The sequence below is a fragment of the Bison bison genome, unplaced genomic scaffold, assembly GCF_000754665.1.
Source record: "Bison bison bison isolate TAMUID 2011002044 unplaced genomic scaffold, Bison_UMD1.0 scf7180017864295, whole genome shotgun sequence".
NCBI classification, from domain to species: domain Eukaryota; kingdom Metazoa; phylum Chordata; class Mammalia; order Artiodactyla; family Bovidae; genus Bison; species Bison bison.
In genome coordinates this window covers 10282262-10305438 of record NW_011494867.1, presented here as the reverse complement: position 1 = coordinate 10305438, position 23177 = coordinate 10282262, and the positions used below count along the sequence as shown (strand labels likewise).

At 43.8% G+C, this 23177-nt stretch overlaps 1 protein-coding gene across 1 annotated transcript in view; it reads right to left on the bottom strand.

The window, feature by feature from the left end:
- Positions 1 to 23177, bottom strand: part of USP10 (ubiquitin specific peptidase 10) — a 66965-nt gene that overhangs the window by 16002 nt on the left and 27786 nt on the right. Inside the window, exons 4-8 of the mRNA XM_010850867.1 lie at positions 20829 to 20897; positions 16141 to 16201; positions 10913 to 11959; positions 1099 to 1190; positions 482 to 591 (exon numbers count right to left, since the gene is read on the bottom strand). Coding sequence (XP_010849169.1) covers positions 482 to 591; positions 1099 to 1190; positions 10913 to 11959; positions 16141 to 16201; positions 20829 to 20897 — 1379 coding nt within the window. The remainder of the gene's footprint in view (positions 1 to 481; positions 592 to 1098; positions 1191 to 10912; positions 11960 to 16140; positions 16202 to 20828; positions 20898 to 23177) is intronic.

Below are 23177 nucleotides of genomic sequence, written 5' to 3'. Positions count from 1 at the left end.
AAATCTTTAGTATACTTTTTTTCAACGTCAACATCAATGTCATAATTTATATTGTGTAAATAACGACAGTTTAGATATATAAAGCAAAAATAGAAGATATGAATGAATTTAGTCAGCACATTTTTCAAAAAAGACATACTATCACTAAAGAGACCTGATGGCTAAGTAGAGTATTAGCTTGTATGAAGATAGCAAACTTTAGTTAACCAATGCTACAAAGGCTAGTGAGTTCTTAAATCTTTTTTAAGTGATACAAATTACTAAACATTAAAATTTATTCAACTGACACTAAAGAACACAGATAAAACAATGCTACAATTGCATTTCTGGTTAACTTCCATACAAAATCATGAACAGTAAATTAAGAAAAAAAAAAAAAAAGAACAGGATTGGTTTATAGGAAATCCAAAACTTTGCTATCTGAATCTAATTCTCAGAGTGGGGAGCCCACTCCTTGACCCGCTCTCAGCGGCTTACTTACAAGCTGTCTATCATGGGTGTGGACGTACAAGGCCTTTGCACTTTCGAATACAGAGGAATGAGCTTCATCAGGTGATACATCGGCGGGCAAGCCACCAAGGCTTGCAGTGTCTACACAACAGCAGTGAGGAAGCGTAAAGGAAACTAAACTGATGCTCCAGAGTGTGGAAAGAACATATAAAACTAAATAAGCCAAGAACACTGAACAACTGAAATATGTAAACACAAAAGGAACCAAACCAAATAATCCCCAAGATAACTGCCTTGTGATATCCAAGGAATTTATAAACAAGATCTTGACTTAACCTAGATTAAGTCAATTAGCACATTTCCAGTTTAAGTGGTCACTCTACCCTACTATTCAGGAACACCCCCCCCCTTTTTTTTTTCAGGACCATTTTAGAGAACTAAACTTGCTTGATTTTGACAGTCATCATCTTTTTTTTTGGGGGGGGGTGGGGGTGGTCAGAAATAACCCAGTTAATAAGCAATAAGGAACCAAAGTTTTGGATTCAAAACATGGGGTGGACGCCCCACAGAAGCTGAACTAAGTCAAACGTGCCCTGGGAAGAGGATGCTGCAGAAACCAGCCTTGGGGACAGCATCTGAGGAGGATACAGCGTTGATGTAGCACCAGTTTCCTTTGTTGATCAGCCCGCGGGGTTGCAATGACACCGGTTTGTGAATCAGGGTGACATTCTCCAGTAACTCTGAAAGATGGGAGCACAGTCAAAGTGTTAACAGCGTCTCAGGAGCAATTCACCTGCTCTGCTCTGGGAGCTGACTGCCTACTCCAGAGCACAGTCACACCCACAGGGAAGGCAGGCTCCATCAAAGCTTGGTTCAGCTCTTCATCATGTAATTATTGAATGATTAGAATTTTCAAAGGTATTTGGCCCCCCCTCCCTGAACACTGACATTTATCAACTAGGAAGCACAAGAACTGTTTTAATGAGAAACAGAAAAGGCTTAAAAAACAGTATTAACAGTATTAGGGAAGAGACTTGGAGCAAGCTTTGTTATCCTCAGACTCATCTTTGACATCACTTTTCCCCAGTCTTAAAATAGCAATAAAAGAATGTTTTATGCTTTTAATAGAGATGCTTTATAACAAGGTCCCCCATGTCCCATTACAAATCCTTTAACAGTGACAGCCACAATTATTCTCGGGAAGTGTGTTCCAGCTCACAGTGTTAACTCACTGTGCTTAATCCTCAGAGATCCCAGGGTAGCACTACCATCCCCTTTCAACAAAAGGAAACCAAGGCTCCAGATTAACCCGCCTGGCTGTGACCTCACAGGAGCCAGGAGGTGCAGTCAGTACCCAAAATTCATCACCTGCAGCCACACTGCCTCCAGTGACTTGTAACAGTAACAAGGGAGCACGAATTTGATATCGGCACCCACCCCAAGGCAACACTCAAAACAAAAGAAGCCTTTCTTTTCTAAACACACAGCTGTACTGGCAGGTCCCAGACTTAAGCATTAAAAGAAGAAATTAATTCGCAAGGTTCTAATGTCAAACACACCCACTTCCTCCCTCTCTCCTGTGAGAATAAAATGCCCTCTGTCCTCTAATTGAGGAAGCATAGAGAATAATTTTCCCATTTATTAAAAAGTGAAACATGACCAACTCAGAAGAGAGGCCATGGAATCTGTTAAGACTAAGTTTGCCAAGGTCCTCTCCCCTCACCCCTGCTCTCCATATGGGGCACAGTCATAAAACTCAAAACCAACTTCTGAACACAAGGACCTCTGATAAATGCCATGCTGCTGCTGGTTAAGCCTTGCCTGGGCACCAGGACCTGCAGGCCCAGAGACAACCGAGGGGTGGCCCTGCCATGTCAGAGCCTGCAGACCAGGCGGGGAGGGACGACACAGTACGGGCTCTGCGGGGGGGTGAGGGTGGGCAGGGGAGGGGACGTGCCACCCGATCCACGGACTGGAGAAACCAGGGGTGGCCGGGGCGTGCGACAGCAAACAGCACCAGAAATTTGAAAATGTCTCTAGTTAAGCGGGCTGCCTTGCACCCAGAGATGTGCGCGGAGACAAGCAGGTTCTTTGCTGGCTCTGGGGGACCATGACGAGATGAGGGGCTCAGTTTGAGAGTTTCAGAGGCTCGAATAAGGGTGCCCGGACGACACCACTGAACAGTACACTGACCCTCACAGACCAGCCAGTGACACATCTCCACTCACTCACACACGGGACCCTGCAGCTCAGGGCTGTACATCCTGAGAGCAATGGGTGGGGAATGGAGCCCCTGGACCACCCCCGTGCCAAGTGACAGGCTGAGGAGAAACCGTCACGGTGATCGAGGAAGACAGGGCAGCTGGACTCAGCAGTGGAGGCAGACGGAAGTTGGAGGGCCTCAGGAGGGGAAAGCGAGAGTGGAGGGCACTGGGGGCAGGAAGCCTGGCTGAGGAGGGAGACAAGAGGCGTGTGACAGCAAATGGCACCAGAAGAAATCCCTCCAGCGGAGTGTGGTGCCCTCCACCAAGAGGAAACACACACAGGGACAGCAGGGGCTCAGGAGATCCCGGGATGGCAGGAGGGAGGGGAAGGGCAGACTTTTACGGGAGCGGTGGGGAGGGGACATGAAAGAGCAGTATCAACTTCCCTGATGATGCTGGAAGCAAAGTGTCCCAAGGTGGGGGTGGGCTATGAGGGGGACAGGCCTGACAGCATCAATTCCCATTCCATACAGACACTGAAGGAAACAGAAAGCAAATGACTGGGGACATAAATGCAAGACCTTATCTGAAACTTCTCTTCCACACAACTGTTTTACAGGCCTCAAAAATACATTTACAGATGGTCAAAAGTGCTTTGGATGTGTATTTTGTCAGGTTAAAAAATAATCATTTATGACAAGGCCAAGTCCACTCTCAAAGGGGAAGCAGGTGCAAAAGTGTCAGGAACTAACTGCTCTAGGCTGGAAAACGCCTCTCCTCTCATGTTTCTCACTGAGCTACATGCCCAGAATAATCTGAACACCTGCAGGTGGAAACATCCCAGCCCTATGGAATCTGTGAACACAGCCAATTTAAAATTGACTACTAGCTGATTCCTTTCCAACATTTGTCTGGACAATGGCATGTGCTGATTGGACAGAACCTTTAGTTCTACATCAACCCTTCCCCTGAACCAATCCCAGGGTTGCTTACTTTAAGGAGCAGGCAGGTTAAAAAAAAGAAAAGAAAAAAAAAAGGTTCACTTTCTTCCCCAATGCTAAGTCTCTTAGCACCACCTAGTGGTTTGTTCAGTAACTGCAGGTTAATAGAACTAAGGGGTCGCAGGCAGACGCAACTACTTGACTAACAGAACTTCCAAGCAGACACATATTGGCTCCATCAGGTCTCCTCGCCTCCTTCCCCCTGCTGCTCTCTCTGCTAAGAGCCTCCAGCTGTTCCTCTCCTATCCTGTTCCTTGGCGAGTCCTCAAGGCAAGGCCGATCGTGACTCGCTGACCTAGACCATGGATAGCACACAGTGTTCACCAGCCACATGGGATGAAGTAAGCTGGAGACTAATAGCTATGGATTATGGCAAATGACTCCACACAAGTTTGTGTGGAACGACCTGTGGAGTTGAAGTGAAAAGTGTTAGTCACTCAGTCACGCCTGACTCTTTGTGACCCCCTGGACTGTAGCCCACCAGACTCTTCTGACCGTTTTCCAGGTAAAAATGGTGGAGTGGGTTGCCGTTTCCTCCTCCAGGGAATCTTCCCAATCCAGGGATCAAACCCATGTCTCCTGTGGCTCCTGCAACTGCAGGTAGATTCTTTACCATTGAGCTACCTGGGAAGCCTTGAAACTCTGCAGGAGTGGGAATTCCAACAGAGAAGTGGACTAAGGGCAAGAATCCAGGAAGACAAGCAGAAACAAGGGTCTGCCCCCCGATTCCACCACTTCATTTACCCTGTAACCTGGGGCAGACAGCACGGCCCCTGCAGGGAAATGGGGAGGGTCTGGATGATGTCTCACTCGGTCAGCTCCTCATAGAGGGTCCTAATCCTGCTCAGAAAATAAAGAGCTCAAACAAGTGAGAGAGAAGGAAGGGGACTAAAGGATGAAGTCTGGGAGGACCAACACTTTTCAGTTCTTCAAATGGAAATGTTTACTTCGATTCCTTAAAGTTAAGCTTTGACTATTTTGTGAGTGTGTGCATTAACAAAGTCACATTTTGAAAGGAAAGAAAGGTTGTAGAAAAAATTAAGATTAAATATCTTACTGTCTAAGATTTTCCTCTTAATGTTCAGTTTTATAACACACTGTGCATTGAGCGTTTCTCCCCCGGAACAACTTCAATGGCCACACACTGATCCAGAGGCTAACACCCGACAGAGCCCGCCGCGTGCTGCTCCTCTCCTCGGCCCAAACAGCACAGGCGCAAAGACAAGGCTAATCCTAACAGTCCCAGTCCTGTTTAGTGAATCCTCCTAAAATGAATGAACGTTACTGCTCTAATCCAGAAGTCAATATTCACGATTTACAGACAAGCCAGTATGAATATCACTTTCAATTTTTTGGTATAACCACTATTTAATTAAGTTCCTTTTATAAGAACATCACTGTTTCCGTTTACTATTTTGCTAAAGTCCAATAAGCACTGTAATTATGGAGGTCAAAAAAATCAAAACAAGGAAGGGCAGCCAGAGAGAGAGAGCAGGGTATTTCCTGGGGTTGAAACTTTAAATCTGACTTATGGTCCCAAGTCATCACCGTTGGTGATCTATTTTACCTTCTTTCAGGGCAAATTATCAGAAGTTGACTATAGTAACAAGTTTCCCCCTGAAAAGCCTTCTCTTCAATCCATTGTTGTTGGTATAATTTACTACTTGGATCTGTTTAGACAGTAACTTTAGGAGGGTGCTCTCTTCAAGCCATCTTTTCCACAGGAGTTGGCAGGTCTGCAGAGGAATGGTGTTACAGGAATGGCATAAAATGCCAGCACTGACTCCATACCACACAGAAGATACAAAACTGAAACCGTTATTTCCACCTCTGTAATAGCTCAAACATTAAATGCCTGAATTAAAGTTCAACTTTATGAAATCTGCTGACAGGCAAAAACACTGAATGGTTAAGAGCCTTTCTTACAATTCAAGACATATATAGTAAACCACATACCTTACCACAAATCACTCAAGTGAAATGATTTATAAACTCAAATGGTAATACTAACACTGTCAAATGTATAAGTTCACAAGCCATGAGTATTCTTACATATTTTATGCATCAAATTTTGTTTTCCTAAAGTCAGCACCTAAAGGTCATATTACCATTTAAAATCCATGAAAATGCAAGGCACAGAACTTTCACTGATTCTGAAGGCTCAACAGTTGGCTTGTCGTTGACATTCTGCTGCTGTTGACCTGCCTTTCTGTCATCTTCCTAACTGTTTAAAACATTCTCCAAGTGTTTTCTTCCTCATTACATCACTGTGGAAGAACACACACTATCCTGGTTATCTAATTAGGTGGAGGACAGTGAAGTGATCAGAATGTGCCACTACCCACTGGCGACAAATCAACTTACATTTTCTCATGGTGGGAAAGGGAATCCCATTTAGGGAGGTCTATAAAGGATACAGAACAGAAATACCTGCAAGGACATACACCTGTCAAGTCAGACGTGAACTGAACTCTCAGCCCACGTGAGTCTGCACACAGGTGGTGGACCTCCTCCACTCAGGGCCTGCTGCATGGTCACTGCCTGGACTACTTGGGAGAATGTGAAGAGAATGAAAAACATGGGAGAAATATAGATATGATTTATAAACCACCAAAGCAAAGCTCAATTGGGGTATATTGCTTAAAATAAATACAGATCCAGGAATTCATTTTTCTGAGAAGATCCAATTTGTAGTGATTTTATTGCTCTCTCCAGCGACAGTTTTTTAGGTCCAAAACAGTGTAAAATCATCTATTAAGTGTGTTTTACCAAAATTCATAATAAATGGCATGACTAGAGCCTCAATACCCCGCAGAACAGAATGTTTTTCAGCGGTCTAAGACCTCACTTTACATAGTTCTCTGAGACTAGAATTCTTGCTCCTATTTGGGCATTTGGCCTGGTCTCGCTCCTTGCCACCATTATTTACACACCTTTAAAACAGAATACACTGGTGCATAGTTTTGAAAGCAAAACATAAAGAACAAAATAACTCTGTGTGTGACCTGAAAGCATTTGATATAATTCAGGTTTGGGAGAGTACAAGTGACCCCCAGTAAAAGCCCAGGAAGATTTTAACGTTCATCACTCAGCAGGGTATGCTCCATTCCAGGCTCTGGAGGGAGCACCAGCTGAGGCTGTCCCCTCTGCTTTTTTCTGTCACACTTACTCTCAACATGGGTGTGTGCCTCAGGTTTTGCACTTAGTTTCAATACAAGCTATAAGAATTAAGATTTTCAGGTTCCTTTTGCTCATCTCCTGACTCAGTTATTCCTACTGAAAAATGGCATATACTCCCTATCAGACTGACATAAACCACTTCCTGAAACACGGAAGCCTCCCCAAGCCTCTACAGGCCTCCTGTGCAGGTCCATGCTTCCCACCAGGTTGGGGAAGTGCTTTTCCCTTCCGTTTCCTGCTTAAATCAGAGTTTACACTTAAAACGGCAAAAGGAACAAAATGTTGACAAATGACACCATGAAGATGGCCTTGCCACCAAAGAACGTAAAAGCAGAATGCAATGCAGTAATGGATAAACAGACTGTGAGTAACTGAAATCTGGCTATATTTCACTCCAAAATGCTGTGTATGACTATAATTTTCTGTTTACAGTTGATCTGAGTTCCATTTCATTTGTGGTTATACAAAACTACCTGGCACTCATTAAGCACAGACATAATGACAGGGCAGACAGATGATCCAGAAATGCGGACACCCAAAATAAATGACCCTGGGGTCAAAAATTGGCCTGTGGATACTGATATCCTTCTAAGAACTCAAAAGAGAATAAACTTATTCAAACTGCCGTTCCCTCCTGTTTCTTTCCCAAATTTAATAAATAAAATGATACACATAAAAATTACTCTCTCAGCAGAACCACTGAGACGTTAATGCAAGTCAAATTCTATGACAGCCAACATCAACAGATCTTTTAATGGAGCTAGAATTTCACACAGTTAAATGCTGCTTAAAGGAAAAAAAAAATAAAATAAAATAAGCGGGCCTACCATTAAAGCTACGTCTGTGGCAGTGATCTGACCTACAACCACTTCAATATACCTTTTCATTTTTACAAGGTAAACCTCTCAGGAGGGGAATATGACAAAGGGGGAAAAAAATTCTAAACAATCTATACTTTACCTAAGCTCAGTGTGATTCCAACAGTTACTCAGTGTGACTATCACTGCATTATTTTTCAAGAAATACTGAAAACTTTCAGCAACTACATTCTGTATTTCTAAGGTTCAATGAAGAAGTGAAGTCCCTCGGTCGTATTCGACTCTTTGCAACCCCATGGACTGTAGCCTACCAGGCTCCACCCATGGGATTTTCCAGGCAAGAATACTGGAGTGGATTGCCATTTCCTTCTCCAGAGGATCTTCCCGACCCAGGGATTGAACCCGGGTCTCCTGCATCGCAGGCAGTCGCTTTACCATCTGAGCCACCAGGGAAGCCCTCTAAGGTTCAATAATCAGGCTCAAAAGAATGAAACGTTTTGAAAGGAACCACACTTTTGCTCAGATAATGAAAACATTTTTATAACTGACTTAATCAAAAACGGTTAAAAACATAAATCTTGGGGGGAGGTAATGGGGGACCATCGATTCAAAAGTGATTAGACTGTAGCAATGCTCTGCACCAATACAAATAACTTAGAGCCCCCAGTGTCGCTCTGTTCCATTTCTCTTTTGGAGGAGCCGCATCACTTGCAGGATCTTAAGTTTTCCAACCAGGACTTGAAACTAGGCCCTGGCCCAGTGAAAGTGCTAGCCACCAGACCGCCAGGGAATTTCCTCACAGTGTTCTAGAGAGCAGTTTACCGTCAGATTTTAGCAAGTCAACTAGATTTTAACATACACAGCAAACTATGTATCAAACCACATTTAAAGTTATTTGACAAAAAAAAAAATAAAAAATAAAAAAAAAATAAAGTTATTTGACTACAACGCTTTAAAACATTTAAAATGAATATTTTCTTTCTTCTTTTAAATAGATTGAGGGAATTTCCCAGGAATGGAGGTTTTCCTTGTGAAGTGGGCTTCCCGGTGGCTGAAAAATAAAGCATCTGCCTGCAATGCAGGAGACCACCTACAATGCAGGACTCCCTCATTCGATCCCTGGGTTGGGAAGGTCCGCTGGAGAAGGAAATAGCAATCAACTTCAGTATTCTTGTCTGGGAAATCCCATAGACAGAAGAGCCTAGCGGGCTACGGTCCATGGGGTCACAAAAGAGTCAGACACAACTTAGTAACTAAACCACCACCACCCTTTGTGAAGCAATTTTAGGAATACAAACATGACAATGCCTTCTCACTTTAAGGGCTTCCCTTGTGGCTTAGCTGGTAAAGAATCCGCCTGCAGTGTGGGAGACCTGGGTTCAATCCAGGGGTTGGGAAGATCCCCTGGAGAAGGGAACGACTACCCACTCCAGTATTCTGGCCTGGAGAATTCCATGGACTATATATATAGTCCATGGGGTCACAAAGAGTCGGACACGACTGAGCGACTTTCACTTTCACTCTGAGTTTAAACAGCATGTCCGCTTTTAACAGCACCAGACCATGCATCTCCCACTACAAGTTAAGAATGACGTTTAATGATCTACACAAAGGCTGTTACTATTCTCCCCTGACTCTTACAGCTTTCCCTTGCAATGAACACGTTTTAAAAAGTTACAGTAAAAAATTCACCCAAATAACCTAAAAGTTATTCGTTTTAAAAGTCCAAAATGCTGGTACATCTATCAATTAACTTCTCATTTAAAGAGAAATCCAACACCTAGATTACTCAAAATATTGTATTTTGTATAAGTAATAAAATGCTTATTTAAAAACTTGTTCTAGTATTGCTTGGTGTCATCTTACTCTCAGCAGAAGGATGCGCTTTGTCTTTGCTGCAATCCTGGCCATTCGTAAGAGAGCACACACTTTGCATCTCGTTACTGCTTTCACCCTCATCGTTTGGTGCCAATGCTGTCAGGTATGCCAAAATGTTAAACCCGCAAACATTAAAGCCTAAACAAAGACAATTCAGAACTTCCCTGGTGATCTAGTGGTTAAGAATCTGCCTGCCAACGCAGGGGACACGGGTTTGATACCCGATCCAGGAAGGTTCCACAAGCCTCGAGGCAGCTAAGTTCATACATCACAACTACTAAAAGAAAGAAAGGAAGGAAGGAAGTGAAGTCGCTCAGTCGTGTCCAACTGTGTGAGCCCAGGGACTGTAGCCTACCAGGCTCCTCATCCATGGAATTTTCCAGGCAAGAGTACTGGAGCAGGTTGCCATTTCCTTCTCCAGGGGATCGCCGCAAACCAGGGATCGAACCTGGCTCTCCCTCACTGCAGGCACATGCTTCACCGTCTGAGCCACCAGGCCCTCACTACAGAACCTGTGCTCCACAACGAGAAGCCACCAAAATAAGCAGCACAGTCACCACATTTAGGGAGCAACCCCTGCTCGCCGCAACTAGAAAAGTCTCAGGCAGCAACTAACACCCATGCGACCAATAAACTTAAAAAAAAAAAGACAGTTCATTTTAACTGGGCTAATGGGGCAAGAACCTGAAGTACTGGCTACTGGTAAACTCCTTGGATAATGAATCCTGAAGAACAGCCCCAGTTTCTTAGGCATGTGTAAAAACACACACGTTCCTGCTTCTGACTTCCCACCTTAACTTTAGAAACATAAGCCATGAGGCTTTACAGTTTTATTGTGAACTGGCCCTACTTTGTGAGCCTTAGCATATCAAATGAAATATTAACTTCAGGCCAAACTGTTGCAGTTTTTCTTTTCCAGTCAAGAATTGGCCTTGGTGTGCTAAAACTGAATAAAATCCATTTACTCAATCCAAAATAGGCATTAAAAAGAAAAAAAAAAAAGTACTTTCTTATATCCTAAGAAATAACTCCTAAGTGAGTGGAATCCTCAGGGATTACGACCGTGAGGTCGTAATAACTGGAACACAGGCAGGACTACCCATTAGTCACACAAGGGAGCACAATTAGTCAGAAGGCAAGACGTGGAAATGTAATCTGTCAAATGACTGGTAACGGACATGGGTTTTCCACTTAACGTAAAAGATAGATATCCCTCCCCACCCGACTCTGCTCATATGTCATTTTACTTTTAGTGACACATAAGGCACAGGTATTGTTCAGAAATTCATCTGAACACATAGGTAATCCGCTATCGCTCTGGATAACAGTGCAGACTGTCTGCTCCCATCTTGGCCTCAGACCTGTATCTTTTGAACTATACCTGCAATCTTTATGGCTACAGGATCCTCTGAAACTGGAACCAGCCCTTCCTTGACTTCCGCCTGCTTTTCAGAGACCAGGGGAGACGTGGCGGGAGGGGAATACTTAGTTTCCACAGAAACCACAGGCAAGGAAGAGGAAGAAGGCTTAGAATCATGAAAAAGACTAGCCCACGACTTGGCAGGCTGACTGGCAGGCACAGTGCCCGCTGCGGAGGCCGGGGCATCCGCAGGTGGTGGGGCGCTCTCGGCCTTGGCGGGGTCCGAGTCCGAGCTCTCCACGGTGTGCAACTCCACCCCGTTGGCAGCTGTGCCCTCACCCAAGGATTCAAGTATTTGTCCGTTAGTGACTCCAAGGTTCTCAGTAGTATCAGTCCCCACGGAGGGCTGAGCCACAGCTGTCCTCAACAAGGTGTCCCTGCCGGCCTCGGCAGGGAGGCAGGAGGCCTCCGAGTCAGCCCCGGGGCAGCCCTCAAGCTGCCCTGCAGTCCTGGCCCCGCCGTCCAGGGCTCCAGGGAAAGCCCCAGCAGGCCCGGCGTCGCTGACAAAGTCCGTGGCGTCCTGAGGGCTGCCCCAAGTCCGGGGGGTCCCTGCCGTGGGTGCATCCCCCATCAAGTCCGTGTCCTCGGCGCCTACGCTGTTGGAGACTGCTGGGCCGGCGTGGCCATTGACCAGGGCTTCCGCCGAAGGTCCACCCTCGCCACCGTCTTTCAAGTAACTGTAATATCCAGGGGGACGTTTTTTCTTCTTTTTACGTTCCCTTTGTCCAAGACCACCCGAAACACCATCATTCTCTAAAGCTTCCGCCTCGGCAGGAGAGCCGCCATCCAGGGCAAGGGCAGGGCCCGGGTACTGGCAATTGGCGGAGCTATAGTTCACTTCTTTATCAATGTCATCGGGGAGCTTTTTGGAAGTTGTGCAGCTAAGGATAAATTCAGGGGCCTGAGGGTTCAATGTGCTTGAAATACTGTAGTTGGGAGTTCTCGGCAGAGTGTCACTGGGTTCAATTACTTCATTAACACCAAATTCAATTCTCTGATAGTCGTGTCCTGTTTAGAAAGAAAATGATCAGTAAATATGCCACTAGTTAAGAACACAGCTATACAACTTATAAAAGTCTCAGTAATTATTTCTTTTTGAAACTAAAACCTTAAAGTCTTGCAGTAATTAACAAAGCTAAAACATTTAATTTCTGTGTTAAGTAAGTAATTTGCTGAAATAAATAATAACCACAAAATTATATTTAATTTGGAGATATGAAACACAGAAGCTGGTATCCATTTTCCACTCACTGTAGTTAAGGTAGAAATTAAAATGAAACTTTGAATAGGAAACAAATGCTATTCTGCCTATCTGAACATGTCCCTCAATGCAATCTGATTTTATTAGTTTATTTTATACCTAAGACTAGGGTATATATGTTTTGGAAAACTTAATTTTTAAAAATCAACACGACCAACTTGGGGACTTGAAAACCACTGCTTGCTTGTGCTCTCTCTCTCTATATATATTATGTATATATGGTTTCTCTAATTTGTCCAATTTAATAATTCAAAAAGTATAAATTATACAAAAGCACTCTTTCAAATTATCCATTTCCCAGACTCTTCTATTAACAACCTTAACTGAAGCCCCAAAATGGCCTTGCATGAGTGCCTGTGACTTCTCCTACATTAATTCATATTGGATTAACCCCATGGGTAAGGAAGGTGCTTCCAAGATAAAGTTAGGACTGCAAACCTTTAAAAATCTCCTTGAAATCCTTTAATACTTCTTCCCCACTTCCCCACTGACAACAATCCACATATTCTATCCATTTAAGATGGACATTTTTTTCACAGATCACATCTCAAAAATTAGGCTGAGTTTCAGAATCAGCTGAGTTTCTCAATAGAAACTAAACACCAATGTCATCTTATATGTGACGAAATAGTTACACATTTTGAAGTTAGGAAAGGATATGTATTTTTTTATTTATTTTTCATGCATTACTGAAGATTTCTCAAGTCTAGTACAAGAGGCCCACTTTTTCTCAAGGCGTTTATTAAAAAAAAAAAAATCACAGTACCAAAATAATCATATTCTACTCAGAAAACTGAATATATTTTACTTTCGAAGTATTTTTAGAGGAGAAAAAAACAGCCCACAGAGGGGCCAGTGCCCTGAATAGTTTTCTAATTCTCCATTTGGTTTGATATCACACACCCTGGGAGTGGGGAGAATACACCAGCCCAACAGCAAAACATTCCTGAAAAGAGAACATGATGATGGTTACAGCTAACCATCTACAGAGATACCGAGAGAACAATTTCAATTCTCTGGCCCCTGAGCACTGCTTCGTGGTTTCCTTATTTTGAAAACAATCACCAAAGGAAATATATTTCTCCATTATCCCTAAAAGTGAACTGTCCAGTTTGCTTCCAGGGAGCTCCATCCAGTGAGGCTGCAAGGATGCAGAGCTGCTCTGTGGACCAAGACGGATGTAGCTGAAGCAGGGAGGCCACCGTTCAGAGATTGGAATGTGCATCGGGAGTCACACTGAAGTTAGTATGTGCTGTACCATGCAGCCTGTGCAGAGTTTGGTTATTCCCAACAAACACAGTGCGTTCCACATCTTAATCATTAATCTTGTCGTAACATACAACACTCCAGAATGTGATGTGACATTAATGGAACCATTCTGATATGCTACAGTTGTTACCAAAACATTTACCAGACTGTGGACAGTCTGACCACATCCCTGGAAGGCTGAGTCCTACCCAGAACAGTTCGGTTCCTTTTCTTATGCAGGAACACGGGTTGTGGACACACCATGCACTGCACTCCAGGGCAGAGAAGTCAGGACAAGGCCCAACCTGTCGGGCTGGAAAAGTGATGGAAGGCCTGCAAGCTCATGAGCACTTGGATCGTCAGGCAGGGGATTTGTTAGGGGAAGGAAAATTAGCTCAAACCAACAATCACACCCTAACACAGCACTCTCAAAGCCCGTGCACTGCAGCACTCACAGTGCAGTAGCCTGGGGTGCCCGGATGGGGTCCTGAAGTCTGAGATGCTCAGAGGCACCCAGGAGATGCTCATGGCCACGTCCATTTGAGAACCACTGCTTAAGTGGCTTCCTCAGCTGACTTCTCCAATCAGTTCATAGTGAGTCAAGTCAATAATCATGGAGCTCTCAGCCATGTGCAAAGTGTTTATTATCAAGGGGGAGGGGTACAGAGATTAGTAAGGCAAGGTCCCTGCCTCAGGGGATTACATCTATAGGAAGACAGACATCAAAGACGGGAATGATGGAAGCAGAGGGTGGGTGAGATAAAGCCTCTACAGCTTTCCAAGAATTTGTTGTATGACTCAGGGAGCTCAAACCGGGGCCCTGTGACAACCTAGAGGGGTGGGATGGGATGAGAGGTGTGAAGGAGGTTCGTGTTGATATATGGCAGAAACCAACCCAATATTGTAATTATCCTTCAAATAAGAATGAATTTTAAAAAAAATGAATAAAATTTAAAAATAGAATGCTCCTCAACACACACACAAAGAGATCTATCTGGATCAGAAACTACAGAGAGGTCAGAGGAGCTGGCAGGATAACTGGATGGGGGAGGGGATGGGAGGGAAGGAGGGGCAAGGCTGCTTCCAGCTTTGGGGACTAACTTAAAAAGGCCACATTAGGGGCCCCCACCTAGAGTGTGAGGAGCCGGCTGTGGTGGGAAGTGCCGGAACAAATCACTCTAAAGCGCTCATCCAAAACCATCCTGAGGGTTTACAACACTGCAGACACTGTACTGTGCAGCTGCTGCACACAGAAACGGATGAGCGCCCACAGCTGAACTCAGCCTAAACAGGGAGGCAGATTCACTGACTACTGGACAGTGAGCTGGCACTGTAGGAGAAATAAAAACAACAGAACAGGACAGAAGAGGCCTTGGGGAACAGGGGCCTTTGAGCTGGCCTCTCTCAGTGTGAGCAGCTGTGTTTTTGGCAGATTAAAAGATAGACTTGAGAGGAGAGGGGGAAGAACGGAGAAAAAGAGCCAAGACGCGTAACTGAGCAGGGATGCCAGCCTGGAGGGGGTGGGGGACATGGTGAGAGTGAGGAGGAGGGAGTGGAGCAGAGAGGAGAGGCGCTGCGACACTGGGGGTCTGAGAGGGAGGCGGAGCCTTCATCTGCAGCCGAAGCCCCTGGAAGGATGGTAAGGCACGACTTGGACCAGGGCTCTGACAACAGGTAAGACAGCGAGACATCTGGAGCCCGAGCAAACACCGGCGGCACAGCGGCTATGTGCCAAGTACTGGAAGTCAGGGAGCACCTCAACCCACAGACGACAAGGGGGCTCCAGAGGCTGGGAGGCCTGGCAAGGGTGTCTGGGTCCCTCTGGCATCTCTTATTTTATCCTCATCCTAAGTCATCATAAGTTCTCTACCTATGTTTCTTATAAAGCTGCTAATAATTTTAGATAAAATCATTTTCTCATTTGTCTGCAGATGAAAAGTTTACATGGTCTCTGCAAGGTTTATATTTAAATCTAAATTATAATAAAACCCTTTCTGACAATGCTATAGAAACAGGGAACCAGATCACTGCTCTCAAAGAAAAGGTTCAGCTTCCAGCTTCTCCAAGGCCAATGAGGACCTTGAGCATGATGCAAACTGAAAAGCAGTCTAGACAGGTTTGACACGTGCAATGGCAGCCAGCAAGATGAGAGGACCCTACTGTTAGTGACACTGTAACATATATGAGAGGGCTGCAACTCAGTAAGCATCACCTCCAGTGATCAGCTCAGTGTCTGGGACACAGACAGCCAGCTACTCAGTCAGGACAGGAGGTGAAGAGATCACCTGAATTCCCAAGAGCCCTGATAACAGGCGTGGACATAACCGCAAACTCAGGACAAGAGAAACGAGCTGCCACTGAGCCAGGTGGAAAGCACGTACTCAGAGACGTGCCAGTTCTGGGCCCAACAGCCGGTGCACTCAACAGACAGCCCACTCCAGAACCCGCACAGACAGCCTTGGCTGTGAAGGGTACACCTGTGCCAGAGGATCCTTACGAAACAAACAGAAATGAGCAATTATTTCCAAAACTCACCTTGCAGGTCTGATACTCTGAAGCACAGAATAAACTTTAATTCATTAGCCAAAGTGGTTTGGTGATTAAAGCTACTCGAGTTTACAGCAAAAACATCAAGCTGAAAGGGAAAGGAAGGAAGACTGCACCCACGGCGCGTGCTTACCATCGGGGAGGTCATCAGCAGCCTGTGCGCCACACAGAACTGTCCCGCCGTATGGAGGAAGCTGCCCAGGGAAGTGGAAAACAGAGTTTAACTCAACAAACTGTTAAAGTTCAACACATGCTATTTCATTAAAGCAACCCTCATTAAAAGGCTATTTATCCATGCAACTTTTCATAACACTATTTTTAACAAAATAACACAGATGGGGAAAGAGTAAGATTAAACATCTTCATATTAAAACACCATCAGAAAGCTTTCCAACACTGATTGTTATTAAATAGATCCAAAAATGAGGTAAAAAATAAAAAATGGGCTCCAACGGACATGTCAATCAGCTACAAAAGGCTCACGACACACCCTCTGTTTCACAGGAGTTGCAGAGTACACATCAAATACTATAAACGCTTGTCTCTGTCCATTGACCAGTACAGAGTCTTCGTGACCATCTGCACACGTTGCTCACCATCACTACAAGTCCACTCAGCCATAGGCAGGAACCAAGCCTGGGGACAGTGAACAAAGCAGCTGGGAAAGAAGAGCCTGAGAATCACAGCTCTCTTTTAACAGGGTGCCTTAAACAACTGGATTAACATCTGGCAACCACATTCCTTGTTTGGAAGAGAGACAGCAAAATGGTCAGTGCCTGGGCTCTCTGCAAAATGCAGGAAGGTATCATGAATATGCCAATTTTTTTCCCTCCTAGCTATTCCATAATACTTATGAGCTGGAATGTTTCAAATGGCTGTGTTTGAAATGAGAAAGTTTAGAATGGAAAGGGGTAAGGTAAGTGGACAGATAATTGCTATCTGAAGCAGGAAGCAAAGAACAAAAGGATTCCAGCCTAACACGGCTTCTACCACAGCACTTCTCAAAGCCTGCACACTACAGCAGAAACAGTACAACACCCTGGGGTGCCTGGATGGGGTCCCGGGCTTGGCATGTTCAGAGGCACCCAGGAGACTCTCACACCCACAACTGTCTCAGAACTACTACTTCAGCTGATTTCCTATTAACTCTTAGTGAGTCAATGCAACAGTCTCAGATATAAAAGCTTATCACTCCAAGTACTCTCCTGAGAGAATTAATGACAAATAAGAAGCTAAGAAAACAAAACTGTTAGTCGCTCAGTCGTGTCTCACTCTTAGTGACCCCATGGACGGTAGCCTGCTAGGCTCCTCTGTCCATGGGGATTCTCCAGGCAAGAATACTGGAGTGGGTAACCATTTCCTTCTCCAGAGGATCTTCCCGACCCAGGGATCGAACCTGGGTCTCCTGCACTGCCAGCAGATTCTTCACGGTCTGAGCCACCGGAGAAGCCCAAGAAAACAAAAGGAACTGACCACTTTCTGGACTTAGCAGTGCATACTTACACCAGACAGGGGCACTCCAGCATTCATCACGGCAGAGCACTGTGTGCCCAGGTGGGCTGCACTTGAGCCTGAAGTGCAAGACCATTCCACACACGACTCCAACGCTCCCATCCAGTGCCCCAGCCTTTATCACTGGCATGGACACACGGAGCAAAACAGTGTGTCTGGGGAAGCCACAAATCAGGATGACATCCCTCTGCAGTCACAGAAGACAGCAAACTCCCTGACACAGCCTTTATTCCACTGATGACACTCGGGTGCCCCCTGGTGATAAAATCTAACTTGTAAGGCACTCAAAGTCTTGTTTTTTGAAATCACACTGTACTTAGAATCTAGGGAGTAGGAGAGCCAGGATCTGAAAACAGAGCCCCTGGCATGCCCCAGGGCAATACTGCTGTTTTCTGTTAAGTGTGTTTAAAACACTTACTTTGGTTTACTAACCTGGTAAGACCATAACTGGGAATTACTAGAATGCCAGAATGAGTTCAGGCACAGAAAACGTGTGTATTTTTTTTCACTCTATACACTGCATATGGTGCCTGTTACACAACAAACCTCCACCACCTCTAAGAAACCCCTTTGTGGGAACTGGGTATAATAAAAATGCAGCAGAATAAAACTGCAAGAATTGTTCAAAGTTCTCTCTTTAACTATATAGTTACTTATAAGAACAAAGAATTTTTTAAGCAAAAATATATAATCTCACACACAAAAGGAAACTGAGCAACAGAAAAAGCTAAAATTTACTTGTATTAGATACAAAATCAAACCAACTTACTCTGGAAACAGTGCTACCATATTGTGAGGTCAATACTCAGGACCTTCAATAATAAGAAGGTAGTATTTTTAAATCTTTTTTGCTACTGCTATGGGGTAAGGGGTTAGATCCCCACCCATACACACACACACTCAACACCACAATCTCAAGTTTTATTACATACCAAAGTGAAAACAAAAACTTTAAAAACTTTTTAAATGTCTTTATGACCTCAGGGAAGGAAAAAATTTCTTAAAAAATATTTAAAAAATCCACAAACTATGAGGAAAAAAAATACAAGACCCTAAAACTTTAAAATGTACTCCAAAAGATTATTAACCCTATAAATCAATAAGAAAAAGACAAGCCATTTGGTAAAAATATGGACAAAAGATATAGAACAGGTAATTAACAGAAACAGAAATCTACACTGCCAATGGACATATGAAAGTAATGTAATGGTGCTCAAATGTTTGTAATCTGGGAGACGTAAATTAAAACGACAAAAATCCATTTACTCCATTAGATTAGCAAAAATTTTAAGTATGTCTATACTGAGAAGAAGAAGAACCAGAGAAGGCAATGGCACCCCACTCCAGTACTCTTGCCTGGAAAATCCCATGGATGGAGGAGCCTAGTAGGCTGCAGTCCTGGGGTCGCTAAGAGTCGGACACTTTTTACTTTCATGCATTGGAGAATGAAATGGCAACCCACTCCAGTATTCTTGCCTGGAGAATCCCAGGGACGGGGGAGCCTGGTGGGCTGCCTTCTATGGGGTCGCACAGAGTCAGACACGACTGAAGCGACTTAGCAGCATACTGAGAATGGGGCTTTCCAGGAGACACTAGTGGTAAAGAATCCAAGTGTCAATACAAGAGACGCAGGTTTGATCCCGGGGTTGAGAAGATTCTCTGGAGAAGGAAATGGCAGCCCACTCCAGTATTCTTGCCTGGGAGATCTCATGGACAGAGGAGCCTAGCAGGCTACAGTCCTTGGGGTCAAAAAAAGCTGGACACAATTGGAACATCTGAGCACAGCATACTGGGAATTATCAAAAATTTTTCTTTTTAATGGGATCTAAAAGATCCATATAGTTATGGTTATGGTCTTCCCAGCGGTCATGTAGAGTTGTGAGAGCTGGACCATAAAGCAGGCAGAACACCAAAGAACTGATGCCTTCAAACTGTGGTGCTGGAGAAGAGAAGATCCTAAAAGTCCCTTGGACAGCAAGGAGATCAAACCGCTCAATCTTAAGGAAAATCAACCCTGAATACTGGTTGGAAGGACTGATGCTGAAGTTGAAGCTCCAGTATTTTGGTCATCTGATGAAAACAGCTGATTCAATAGAAAAGTAGAAAAGTCCCTGATGCTGGGAAAGATCAAGGGCAGAAGGAGAAGAGGGCATCAGAGGGTGAGTGGCTGGATGGCATCACCAATGCAATGGACATGAACTTGGGCAAACTTCAGGAGATGGTAAGGGACAGGGAAGCCTGGTGTGCTGCAGTCCGTGGGGTCGCAAACAGTATGACGTGACTGAACAACAACAACAAAAACTCTCATGCACTAGTGACAGGAATGCAGACTGTTAAAACCACTTAGAAAGCAGATGCACTAAAGATGCTTATTCCTTGCAGGGCGCCAAAATTCCATTCCTAGGAATACTTCTTGGAGAAATCCACAGAGGAGCATGAGGAGACATGACAAAATATGATCACTGCCACACTTCTGTACTAATGGAAAAGCTAAAGACCTAGACAGCCCCCTCAGCATGGAAACAGCTAAGTCCAATATTTCACAATGAATGGGGAATTTCCTGGCAGGGAATTCCCTGCTCAGGGAACTAAGATCCATAGGACACAGCCAAAAAAATAAGATTTAACAATTAAAATCAAAGAAGAACAAAATATCCAAATAAATCTAAAGAATATTTAGCTTAAAATAAACAAACTGCAAAATGATGAATACAGCATGAAACGACTTTATTTTTGTTCTTTAGTCACAAGGCAGGTCTCTTCTGCGACCCCATGAACCATGGCCCACCAGGCTCCTCTGTCCATGGGATTTCTCAGGCAAGAATACTAGAGTGGGTTGCCATTTCCTTCTCCAGGGGAATCTTCCTGACCCAGGGATCAAACCCACATCTCCTGCATTGCAGGTAGATTCTTTACTACTGAGCCCCTGGGGAAGCCCCTGATGAGACATTTCTAACCGCACAAAACAACAAACAATATATACATGCACAGTAAGAGGTGAAAATCACAGCCAGGAAACAAAACGTACTGTGCATTTTTGGCAGAGTTTCAGTATTTCTGGGGAATAGGGCGAATGCGAGGATACAACGGAAGCTTCAACTGTCTCTGTAACGTTTTGCTATTTACAAGTATAGCAAAATGTTAACAGTAATCAAATCCAATGGGTGGGTCCAGTCATTTTTTCATGTTAGGCTCCTCACTTTTCTGTACATTGGAATTCCTAATTAAAAGGCATAAAAAAAAACCCGATCTAAAACATAACCATCAATTAAATTTATGCATGCACTCAATAAAACAAAATTGTCTTACCTCAACTGAAGCACGAGGAGTCACAAAGAACTGATTGAATTCATCAGGGCTAAAATCTCCAAAAATATACTGGGAAAAAAAAAAGAATCACAGATCACATAAAATACACAAATCACACAGTTTCAGAAAACAGTGTTACATGGACCCTATAAAGAATCCGCCAGGACCCCCCAAGACCCTCTCCAGGAAACAGACAGTGCTGTCTGGAGCTCCTTCACAGCCCCACTGCAGAGAGGTCTGTAAGTCTAGATAAAACCTTAGGGTTTTACGGAAGAAAATCAAAATGATGGACCTTATGATGGGAGAAAACGTTCCAGACAATACCAACTGCCAGCAAGGATGTGAAGCAACTAGAGATGCAGAAAGGCACAGCAACTCAGAAAAAAAAAAAGAGTTCGGCAGTTCCTTATAAAGTTTACTTACCACACAACCCAGCAAGCCTACTCCTAAGCACTTACCAAAGAGAAATGAAGAACAATGTCCACAAAAACAACAACAAAAAAAACCTGTATGCTGAAGTTTACAGCATCTGTACTCATTCATAACCACCAGAAACTGAAAAGAATCCAAATGTGTATCAACAGGTGGACATGATACATGAACATGATGATCTACTAATCAATGACTCTCTAAAGCATCACCCTAAGTGAAGCATCAGACTTACAAGGCCACAAGCTATAAGGACATCCACCAAAATATTAATGATTTCAGTTCTTGAATATGAATGGACAACAAAAAAATCAAAGGACATGAGAGGCAAAAAATAAACAGCAATAAAGAGGGTTACTATTAAAACAGGGGAAAATGCATCTGTGTAAACAAAACACAGGATACAGAAAAGAAGTTAAAATTCTAATCTGTATCCTGAAATTCTAGCAGGTAAAATAAGCAGAATGTCAAGAAAAAAAAAGGAGAGAACAAGGAAGTATTCAAAGAAATCAAAGGATTATTAAATTTAAATTACTAAATCTACAAACTCAACAGAAGATCTTAAAGAACCAAAATCAATACAGCAAGACAGCAATGCTTTGAAAGTTCCAAGAAAAAAAGCGTCTCTTTTCGTTTTCATAGAATTCTATTCTATAGTTTACTACTCAAGTGCAAAAGGCAAAATAATTCTTGACTCTCATACACACTTGGGATGAGTGGAGGTGGGCTGCTTAAGAATTCCAGAAAATGCATTCAAGGGATACAACAGCAGTAACAAACAAGTAGGATCCAAAAGATGGTCCATACTGCAGACGTGAAGCCCAACGCACACATGAAGACTCACGCTGCTTTATTTAATACCAACAACAGGAGTGCTGCCCACATAGGAGAGAGCCACTCTACCTTCTAAGCGGCTCCTTTAATTCACGGTGTGGGGAGACACATTAGGGTAAGAAGTGAACGTTCTTATAGGATTGCTAAGTTTTTCTCTTCAGGCTGGATTTCTCTTGGAAAGATAAAAATAAATGAAATACTCTTTGAAATCACACTTCTATGTACACTTTCTACAAGTATTTAAAAAAAACAGAAATTGGTCAATCCAGTAAGAGAACTAAAATTTCAAATGATTCAACAAAATCTTGTCAGTGAAGAGGAAGGGAAGGAACCGTGATCCAGCAAGCCTTCTACCAGTCTGCTGGAACAAACCTCATGGTCAATTATGAGAACGCTCCAGTTCAGTTGCTCAGTCGTGTCTGACTCTTAGTGACCCCATGGACTGCAGCCTACCAGGCTCCTCCGTCCATGGGATTTTCCAGGCAAGAGTCCTGGAGTGGGTTGCCATTGCCTTCTCCGAATATGCTATCTAGGTTGATCATAACTTTTCTTCCTAGGAGCAAGCGTCTTTTAATTTCACGGCTGCCATCACCATCTGCAGTGATTTTGGAGCCCAAGAAAATAACGTCTCTCTGTTTCCACTGTTTTCCCATCTATTTGCCATGAAGTGATGGGACCAGATGCCATGATCTTAGTTTTCTGAATGTTGAGCTTTAAGCCAACTTTTTCACCCTCAAGAGGCTCTTTAGTTTTTCTTCGCTTTCTGCCATAAGGGTGGTGTTATCTGCATATCTGAGGTTACTGATATTTCTCCTGGCAATCTTGATTCCAGCTTGTGCTTCATCCAGCCTGGCATTTCATGATGTACTCTACATGTCAGTTAAATAAGCAGGGTAACAATATACAACCTTGACGTACTCCTTTTCCTATTTGGAACCAGTCTGTTGTTCCATGTCCAGTTCTAACTGTTGCTTCCTGACCTGCATACAGATTTCTCAGGAGACAGTTAAGGTGGTCTGGTATTCCCATCTCTTTAAGAATTTTCCACAGTTTGTTGTGATCCACACAGTCAAAGGCTTTGGCATA